Source organism: Marmota monax, unplaced genomic scaffold, assembly GCF_021218885.2.
Source record: "Marmota monax isolate L192 unplaced genomic scaffold, Marmota_monax_Labrador192_F-V1.1 WCK01_AAM20220418_F8-fsc00025, whole genome shotgun sequence".
In the NCBI taxonomy this organism is placed as follows: Eukaryota; Metazoa; Chordata; class Mammalia; order Rodentia; family Sciuridae; genus Marmota; species Marmota monax.
This window is the reverse complement of record NW_026691950.1, coordinates 13,871,410-13,881,224: the sequence shown is the minus strand read 5'-3', so window position 1 is coordinate 13,881,224 and position 9,815 is coordinate 13,871,410. Positions and strand designations below refer to the sequence as shown.

The 9,815-nt window shown below is 42.8% G+C and overlaps 1 protein-coding gene across 1 annotated transcript; it reads left to right on the top strand.

The window, feature by feature from the left end:
• The first annotated feature begins 1,259 nt into the window (after positions 1-1,259).
• Spink2 (serine peptidase inhibitor Kazal type 2) lies at positions 1,260-6,205 on the top strand. The gene is made up of 4 exons (XM_046444237.2): positions 1,260-1,387; positions 2,079-2,113; positions 4,244-4,353; positions 5,908-6,205. The coding sequence occupies exons 1-4, from the start codon at positions 1,333-1,335 to the stop codon at positions 5,951-5,953; spliced, it is 246 nt and encodes an 81-aa protein (XP_046300193.1). The 5' UTR covers positions 1,260-1,332; the 3' UTR covers positions 5,954-6,205.
• The last annotated feature ends 3,610 nt before the right edge of the window (positions 6,206-9,815 follow it).

Sequence of the window (9,815 nt, the reverse complement as noted above, 5' to 3'; positions counted from 1 at the left end):
AAGATTTTGTTTTGGGAGAGGACACAATTCAGCCTCTAACACCTGCCCTCAGTCGGCTGTTTGAACAGCAGCAGTCAGGGTCTCCTAAGCTCAACCTGCCTCATTTTCCAATTAAAAAAAAATTTTTTTTGAATTCTTATTTGGGTATTTACCTTCACATCTCTAAATGATATAAATGCCTCTTCTTGATTTTTTTTCTGGTTTATTTTTCAATTCTTGGTTAAGCTGGGAGAGATGGCACATGCCTGTAATCCCAGAGACTTCAGGAGAATTACACATTCCAGACCAACCTCAGCAATGTAGAGAGACCTGGTCTCAAAATAAAATAAAAAGAACTGGGGATGCAACTCAGTGATAGAGGGCCTCTGGGTTCCATATTTAATTCCACAAAATAAATTAGTTAATTAAAAAATAAAAGTAAAAAGAGCAAGAGGTAGCTTGTGGTAGAGTGGTAGAGTGCCCTGGGTCATCAATCCCCGGACAGAGGGAGGGGGTGGAGGAGGCAAGGACCACATTCCCTTGCTTATAAACTTCCACAAATTCCTAACAAATTCCACCTCCCTTACCGCGGCCTCCAGCACCATACCTGATCTTGGCCTTCTGACTCTGTCTCCCTCCCGTGCCCACTGCACCCATGAGGCTTCACCATGGTCCAGCCACAGTGGACCTCTTCCAGTCCCCTGAGCACCCTGAACTGGCTCCTGCCTTGTTGGCACTTGCTTTTCCTTGAACCTAGAATTCTTTTCCCAACGTTTTCACCCGGCTTCCTTTTTCTCATCTCTCAGCGCTCAGCTCAAAAATGATCTCTGAGTTGCCTTTCCTGACCTCCCTGAGGGAAGCCTTGGGGGCCCTCCCAGTTTTAAAAATTATGTTATGGATTCCTCTGTTTTGGAATTTCCCGGGCCCAACACGTGCACACTGCCTGGGACACAGGGGAAGCTTAACAAAGAGAAGCAGGTTGATAAGAGCCCACTCGGGCTCCAGAGGACTCCCCGGGATCCGACCAGGTTCTTGTTTGCTGGAGGTGGGTCTCCTCCCTCCTTACTTCCATCCTGGCGGGAGAGAAGGGAGAGAAGTTCTTTCTAGCCCACCCACTCCTCCCTCTTTCTCCTTCCCTTCGCTAAGTCGTTTTCCCCATATCCTTCCTCTCTCTGGCCCCTGCCACCGCGCCCTCTCTACCTCTGCGTGTCCAGCTGGCCGCCCACTCCTCTCCCCTCCCGGCTCCGCCCCTCCCCTCCCGCCGTGTCGCGCGCCCGCCCCCGATGTCCCCTAGCCAGCAGCGCCCTCGGAGCTGGCGCAGGAGCAGATCAGGAGAACAGCTGCGCAGGGAGGATGGCTTTCGTGGCGCTGCGCTTGGTACTGTTGCTCCTTGCGGGGGACTTCGCAGGTAATGAGGACCATCGAAAAAGCGATGGAGAGAGAATCCGCCGGTGGCTGCTCCCTTCCCAGGTCTAGGTGGCGTTAGCGGTGTCCCCAGCACCCGTTACTGACGGTTCCCGCAGGGGTCGAGGAACGCCAACTGGGGCTTGTGGGGTGGCTTTGTAGAGCCATCGACCCTCTGTTCGTTGTTGTTTGGGCTTCGCTCCCAGCTGCTCTTTCTCTCTTTAAGTAGATCTATTGCTGTCCAAGATCAGGCTTTGGTGTTTATGTGCCCGGGGATCCTGCTGAGCCGTCGCTGGAGATGAGCGGGCCCTGGGAACGCCTTGAGAAAGGGACTTTCACCTGCCCAGACGTGGCACATGGAGTTAAAGTGCTAATCTCTAACATTAAATTTTGTGTTTATTACCCCAACCCACAGAGGAAAGACTATCACCTACTGTTCTGACTTTTGTAACTTCAAAGAACTTTTCCAACCAAACCTAATAGGAACAGAACAAAATGTTCGTTCTGTGTGCCCGTTATAAGTGCCAAGGGCTGAAAATTGTCTTTCTTCTTTAGAGGGTACGGAGCAGGGTGGTTCCAAGATGCTTTAGACATCAGAGGCAATGGAAGAAAGTGTGAATAAGTCACAAGATGGGTTAAAAAAAAACCTTTATGAACTTTAATCATACATGGTAAATTATGTTTTCTTCTTGCAGCCTCTTCGGATGCTGAGCCTTCAGAGTATAAAACAGTAAGTACACATTGTTTCCACGTGTACAGGGAAACCCTCAAAGCCATTTTCAGAAACTGTTGGAAAAAAAACAAACTTTTTTTTTTTGTGGTGCTGGGGATTGAACCCAGGGTCTTGTCCATTTGAGGCAAGCACTCTACCAACTGAGCTATATCCCCCACTCCCCTTCCCCTTCCCCTCTCCTCCTCCTCCTCTTCTTCTATAATGGTGATCTACCCCCTTTTTTTGGTAATGGGGTGCTTTACCATTGAGCTACATCCTGAGCCCTTTTTTATTTTTTATTTTGGGAGGAGGCCTCACTTGCCCAGTCTAGGCTTGAATTTGGAATTTTCCTGCTCCAGCCTCCTAAGTTGCTGGGATTGCAGTCGTGCACCACTGTGCCCAGCTACATTTTGTGTACTTTATCAAATTAAATTCTGTGAATGTAAATGATGACCAAATGAGAACAAGCCAAGGCTGTCCAGAGCTTGCTATAATAGTTGGCCTAGAGAAGCTTTGGTGTGGAGCAACAGGGAGCAGGGCATCCTATGGGATTGGCTAGGGGTGCACATTATGTTTTCCGTTGTTGGTCCTGAGTTGGAATTGAGGGAAACTGTCAGTTATTAATCAAGTCCTGGCTATTTGGGGCTGATTGTTAAAGGGCTTATTGTTTGGTTCCTGGATTGTCACTAGAGGTAGCAGTCTGATTTATTACCTGAGTTAAGCAGGCTGGCCTCCTACGGATAGTTTGTTAACAGCAAAACTCACACAACCACCTCATACTTAAGCTATTTACAAACAAATGCCTTTCTCCTTTCTCTCTAACCAATTCCTACAGCATATTGATCACTTACTGGTTGTAGACTATTCTGATGCCTGCCAGCAGACACTCCTTTTTTTTTTTTTTGGTACTAAGGATTGAACCCAAGGGTTCTTAACTGAGTCATATGCTCAGCCCTTTTTATTTTGAGACAAAATCTTGCTAAGTTGTTTGTGACTTTGCTAAATTGCTGAGGCTGGCTTTGGTCTTGCTATCCTCTTGCCTCAGCCTCCCAAATCTCTGGGATTATAGGCATGTGCCACTCTGCTCAGTTCTGCCAGTAGACATTCAACTCTGTAGTTGGCAGAGTTATTTATTTATTTATTTTTTTGATAGTGCTGGGAATTAAACCCAGCACAGGCTAGACAAGTGCTCTACCACTGAGCTATATCCCAGCAGAGTTGTATTTTATTTACTGGAGATTGAACCCAAGGCTACTTTATCACTGGTGTGGTGGTGCCTTCCCGTAATCCCAGATATTCAGGAAGCTGGGATAGAAGGATCAAAAGTTTGAGGCCTGCCTAGGCAATTTAACAAGACCCTATCTCAAAATAAAATTTTAAAAAAGGCCTGAGGATGTAGGATATATATATATATATATATATATATATATATATATATATATATCTCCTAGTTTTCCTTCTCTCTCTCTCTCTCTTTCTCTCTCTAAGTAAATGGTGATCTCTTATTTTGCTTTGGAGTAAAAGAAGTTACTCTGCCTTTGCATTGAATAAATGGAATATAACTTTCTATTGACATTATCTGGATTTCTAAAGATCTAAGCAGGGCTGGCCATTGGCCAGGCTCTGAAGTAAAGCTTCATTCTCTGCTTAGCACTTCACTTATTGGCCCACTGCATTCCTACTGCCCTGGCATATATATAAAACTGGTCCTATAGTTAACCTTTTGTTAAAGTAAGAATGTTCACCATAGTCTGATCACTGTGACCAGTTCTAGTCCTGACCTAGCTCATGACTAGTAGCTATGAGTAAGACAAATGACCTCTCTTGTTTCAATTCCATCACATAAGAAGGATGAGTTCCAGTACCCCATATTAGGGCTCTTTAACAAAGTGTCACAAACTAGGTGGCTTACCAGAAATTGTCTCATTGTTTTGGTTGCTTAGAGTTTAAAACAGGTGCAGGCAGGGCTGGTTCCTTCTGAGGGCTGAGGGACAATCAAACTTGCAATCCCATGCCTCAGTTTCTCTAGTAGTTGTGTGTAGGATGTTTCTAAGAAATCTAGGGAGACTTGGGACATTGTCCCCCCTTAGCTATATTTGTAATAAGTGTGTCTCTAATCATTCTCTAATTTCTTTTTCTTTTTTTTAGCCAGACTGTGATCGATATAGGTTACCAGGATGTCCTAGGGACTTTAACCCTGTGTGTGGAAGTGACATGACCACTTATCCCAATGAATGTACTCTGTGCATGAAAATCAGGTAACATGATTTTAAAACTGTAGACTAGCCAAGTTTTCTTCATTTCTTTCTTTCTTTTTAATTTGGTGTGTGTGTGTGTGTGTGTGTGTTTGCAGTGCTGAGAATTGAACACAGGACTTTGCACATGATATGCAAGTACTCTACCACTGAGTTATATCCCCAGCCCTTTTTATTTCAATTTTTATTTTATATTTTTATCATTTTTATTTTAAGATAGGCTCTTGCTAAGTTGCTGAGGTTCTTGCTCAATTGTTGAGACTAGTCTTGAACTTTTGATCCTCCTGTGTTGGTCTCCTAAATCCCTGGGATTACAGGCATGTGCCACCATGCCCTGCCTATTTCTTTTCTTTAATTTTGATTCCTTGAAGGTAGTGACTCTTTCCTTGGATGTAAGAGTCAAATGTGACATAAGTAATCCTCAGTCTTCAGAGTGACATTTAAGAAGATGTAAAATCATCAGTGCATTTTCTAGGTCAAAGTTAGAGAATGAGGTTCATGATTAATCAACTGAACATCAGATATTCAAGTTATCATGGATGCACAATTTTCCCAAATTAAGAATATATTTAAGAGCCAGGCGCTGTGGTGCATGCCTGTAATCTCAGCAGTTTGGGTGCATGCCTGTAATCTCCTGAGGCCGGAGGATCACAAGTGCAAGGCCAGCCTTGGCAATTTATCAAGGCCCTAAGCAACATAGTGAGTCTCTATCTGTGGAGAAAAAAAAAATGGAGCGGGGAGGCTGGGAATTTGGCTCAACGAATTAGTGCCCCTGGGTTCAATCCCTGGTGCGCAGGCACACACACAGGCGTGCGCGCATGTACACACACACACACACACAAAGAATATATTTGGGGGGCTGTAGCTCAGTGGTAAAGCACTTGCCTAGCATTCTCGAGGCTCTGGGCTTGATCCCCAGCACTGCATACACACATAAACAAAAATATATAATAGTTGGAATATTATATTTTCTTTTAAATTTAGAGGAGAGGCACAGGTGACCTGCACATCTGTACTACTAGTTGGGAAGTAGGATTTACTAACTACTTGGTAGAATGTTAAGAATATGATACTTGTGGCTGGAGTTGTGGCTCAGCGGTAGAGTGCTTGCCTAGCATGCATGAGGCACTGGGTTCGATCCTCAGCACCACATAAAAATAAAATAAAGATATTATGTCCACCTAAAACTAAAAAATTAATATGAAAAAAAAAACATGATACTTGATGTCCTCCATGTAACACATCTGACCACCCACCTCTACCCCTCCTTTTGGTATGCTTGTTTGTATAGCAAAGGTACATTTTGTGATCTCAGGCTTCACCAAGTAATCTCCGTCTTCTCAGAGTGTTCCTAGGGGCTAGTGCTCTGTGCTCTAGGGTTAGGGGGGAAATGGCAAAGTGTAGATGGTAGAGACTTTCACCTTCTGTTTCCTAGATTTATCTTAAAACTATAAATATAGCAAATATAGCTCTGGAAAGAACATAATATATGATGATATGGGTCTTTTTAGCACAAAGAATTTAGCATGATAGGTAATGATATTGTTCAATTTGCAGGGAGGATGGTCATGATATCAAGATCATCCGAAGTGAGGCGTGCTGATGGGGCGGTCTTCAGAAGAGAGGATGCATGAGACCGCCTTCCTCCACGAATAAATCCCATCCCCCCCTTTTCTCTTTTCCTATGCTTCATTACCTCACCTTTTCTGAGAGGAGGTGTGGAAGAAGAGCTATGTGTATTGATGGCTAATTGTAAGAATGTCTTGTTCTTGGCTTTTGCCCTTCAGCTCAGCCGACTGCCCAGGTGACTTGTGCATTGCTTCCTTTAATTGGAATAAATCAGCATTGAATTCAACGACTGCTGTTTTGCATTTGTGTTCATCAGCTTTGTGTCGCTGCGACCAAAATACTTGATGAGAACAATATTGAAGATGAAAAGTTGAGGTGGGGGTTGTGGCTCAGTGGTGGAGCACTTGCCTAGCATGTGTGAGGCACTGGGGTTCAATCCACAGCACCACATAAAAATAAATAAATAAAATTAAGATATTGTGTCCATTTACAACTAAAAAACAAGCAAACAAAAAAAGAAGAAAAGTTTATTTTAGCTTATGGTTTCAGAGATGTTAGTCCATCTCAGCCAATTCCATGCTTTGGGCTTGAGGTGAGGCCCAGCATCACGGAGGAAAGTTGCTGAGCTCAGCAGGGTCAAGAAGCCGAGAAGAGAGTGTTCAGGGGCTGCAGGTACACCCTCTGAGAGCACACTCCCAGTGACCCATCTCCTCCAGCCAGGCTCCTGCCTACAGTCACCACCCAACCAATCCATTCAAACTAGGATGGACTGATCAGGTTACAGATCTCAAAATTCAGTCATTTCACCTCTGAATATTCCTGCATTAACAGAGCAGGTTTGGGGGGACACCTCACATCCAAACCATAACACTATTAAAAATGCTTCCCCAGTGTAGGGGAGGCAAAATTTTATCTCCACTCTATTAGGGTTTTTCCATTGGGCCTGAGAATTAAACATAAGACCAATCAATAGGAGAAAAACATATTTAATATGATTTTTTTGTGTGGCATGAGAACCTTTATATGGAAATGACCCAAAGATGTGGTACTGAACACTTACATACTAAAGTAGACAAAGAGTAATGAATTATGAGACTAGGACAAGGTTAAGGGGACCTGGGCTGGGATAGTTAGTTAATTGAGTGGCAAAATACCTAGGAAGATAAGGATTAGTCTAACAAGGTTTGTTTGTATAGATTTCCCCTGGCCTCAAATTCTTGTCCTTGATAAGAACATTACTTTCCTTTTGGAACAGATCATGTTTCATATGGGAATTTCATCTACTTTTGAGAGACAGAAGGAAGGTCTGACCGACCCTCTGGCACCTGCTGTCTCTAAAGTGTCTTTAATTCAGAACAGCTAATATGCCAGAGCAGCACCTTTGGGGTGGCATGTCCTCACCTCTATCACTCAGCCACCTCACGGTGGTCTTTTCATCCCAGGCAAACGTGAATTTCACTACATGACAAGTAGGGTCATTGCTGAGAGGACAAGATTGATCCCCTTGTTCCTTTCCCTGATTCCTGGATAACTAGTTTGTGTGTAACTGGTCTAGTGTTCCGCACGTGGCAAGAAACCATGAGACACTTGGAGCTGACGTTAGCTTAAGCTGGTAAAGTAAAAAATCATTAAAGTGAAAATTTTTATTAGTTTTAAAATCTCCCCTTAATTCAATTTTCTTCTAGGATGATATAAGAATTTGGCCTTTTCCTCTTTTTGGAGCATTGGATCTCAATCCAGGGTAATTTTTCATCCAGAGAACATTTGTGGTGTTACATTTGAGGTATGGGTGCCAACATCTCCTGGGTAGAGGACAGGGTGCTTCTACACATCTTACAATGCACAGCACTGCCCCCACTAACAACTAAATGTTAGCAGTGCTGAGGCTGAGACACCTGTTTTAGAGTTTGGCACTGATAAACAATGAACTTTTTCTTTTTAATATTTAATTGTAGTTGGACACAATACTTTTATTTTATTTTTATGTGGTGCTGAAGATTGAATCCAGGAACTTGCAGGTGCTAAGTGAGCACTCTATTGCTGAGCCACAACCCTATCCCACAATAAATGTTTTATAACAACAATAAAAGTGGCCAGGGGTTAATTTAGAATGATAGTGTTTTTTGGGTAGTGCATTATAACACCAGGAATGGTGAGACATGAAGCAAGAGGTAGCTGGGAGGGCAACATAGCACAACATCAAGACTTTTGGGGAAGTGGTCAGCTAACTTCAAAATCATTCTGATTCCAATACCCTAGCTTCAGTTTTCTTATCTGGAAAATGGGGATGATGCTTAGCTCATGGAATTGTTGTGAGGAAACTGCATAGTGCTTGGCACATGGAAGCCACAGAAATGGGAGCTTCTGCTGTTTTAAGAATCCATCTTAGAGCCTAGCATCGTGGCCCATGCTTATAAACCCAGCTGCTCTGGGGGTTGAGGCAGGAGGGTCACAAATTCAAAGCCAGCCTCAGCAACTTGGTAAGGCCCTAAGCAACTCAGCAAGAACCCTTGTCTCTAAAAAATATAAAATCTGGCTGGGGATGTGGCTCAGTGGTTAAGTGCCTCTGGGTTCAATCCCTGGTACCAATGAACAAACAAATAAATAAATCCCTCTTAGAGAAGAAGAAACCGGTACACAATGGCAAAGAAATTTGACCAAGAATGAACATAATGAAAACAGTCTGGATTAGAAACCTAGTTCTTCAGATTTCCAATCCTCTGTTTTCATATACACCAGAGACAATGAAGTGGGAAATTATACAGCATAAAAGTGCCAAAAGTAATGGCCTTTAATTTCTGGCTTACAAGCTTTCTGGAAACCTTAAAAATTTACAGAATTCAAAATTATTAAAATTAAAAATGAAAGAGTAACATAAAATGAAGTGAATAGTAGTTTAAAAACTAAAAATGAGAAAGTTGTTAATCTCTCCCAGTGTATGTGTATAAAAAAATCACACACATGCACAAAAACTTGTCCTGTAAACTTGCTTTTCCCCTTAAATATTGGGTTTATTTTCTTATCAACATATGTCATTGCTTTTTTGTTTTTATTTATTTATTGGTTCTGGGGATTTGAGGATTGAGTTGAGTTGCTTGCTGAGTTGCTTAGGGCCTTACCAAGTTGCTGAGGCTGGCTTTGAATTTGTGACCCTCCTGCCTCAGCCCCCAGAGCAGCTGGGTTTATAGGCGTGGGCCACTATTCTAGGCTCTAAGAGGGATTCTTAAAATAGCAGAAGCTTCCATTTCTGTGGCTTCCATGTGGCCTTGCATATGCTGAGTATTCACTCTATCACTGAGCCATACCTCAACCTAGTTTCTTCTTTTTGTCAGCTACCCATTATTTTATTATTGTGACATACTTTATCTAATATCTATTGATCTGTACATATTTAAGTGGTTCAATAAGATTCACTTGGTTGGAAGTGTGAAAATCCCAACTCAAATTAGGCTGAATTGAAGATGGAGTTAATTAGCCCCGATGAAGCAGAATAACTAAGGGCATGGACTTGAAGTCAGAGGTGTGCACTCACTGGCCAAGTTGCTTTTTGACCCAGTTTGCTCATCTGTAGAGTGAGGAAGACAATGGTGTTTACCTTGTAATGTTGTTGAATGTTAGAAATAAATCACCAGGTCAGTCTTGAAGCAAGACATGGAGCTTTTTTTCGCTGGCACATCAAGGGGCAGTGATCAAGTTGCCTCGGCACATCTTGACCCCTTGAAGAAGGTGGGGTATCTTTTTATAGCCCTAAACCAATAGCTACCAGCAAGTCAAAATCATAGCACATAGGAAGTGGGTCAGAATGACCCAGTTCAGGGTACAGTACACTGACCAAGAAAAATGGGAATTAAAATGAGAACATCTTACAAATGCATTTCTTAGGAATACATTGTATA

Bases quoted from the DNA above. Each gene is read 5' to 3' on its own strand.
- Spink2 (XM_046444237.2), top strand. From the start codon at position 1,333: ATGGCTTTCGTGGCGCTGCGCTTGGTACTGTTGCTCCTTGCGGGGGAC. The intron at 1,388-2,078 runs GTAATGAGGACC...TTCTTCTTGCAG, and splicing joins CCTTGCGGGGGACTTCGCAG to CCTCTTCGGATGCTGAGCCT. The intron at 2,114-4,243 runs GTAAGTACACAT...TCTTTTTTTTAG, and splicing joins AGCCTTCAGAGTATAAAACA to CCAGACTGTGATCGATATAG.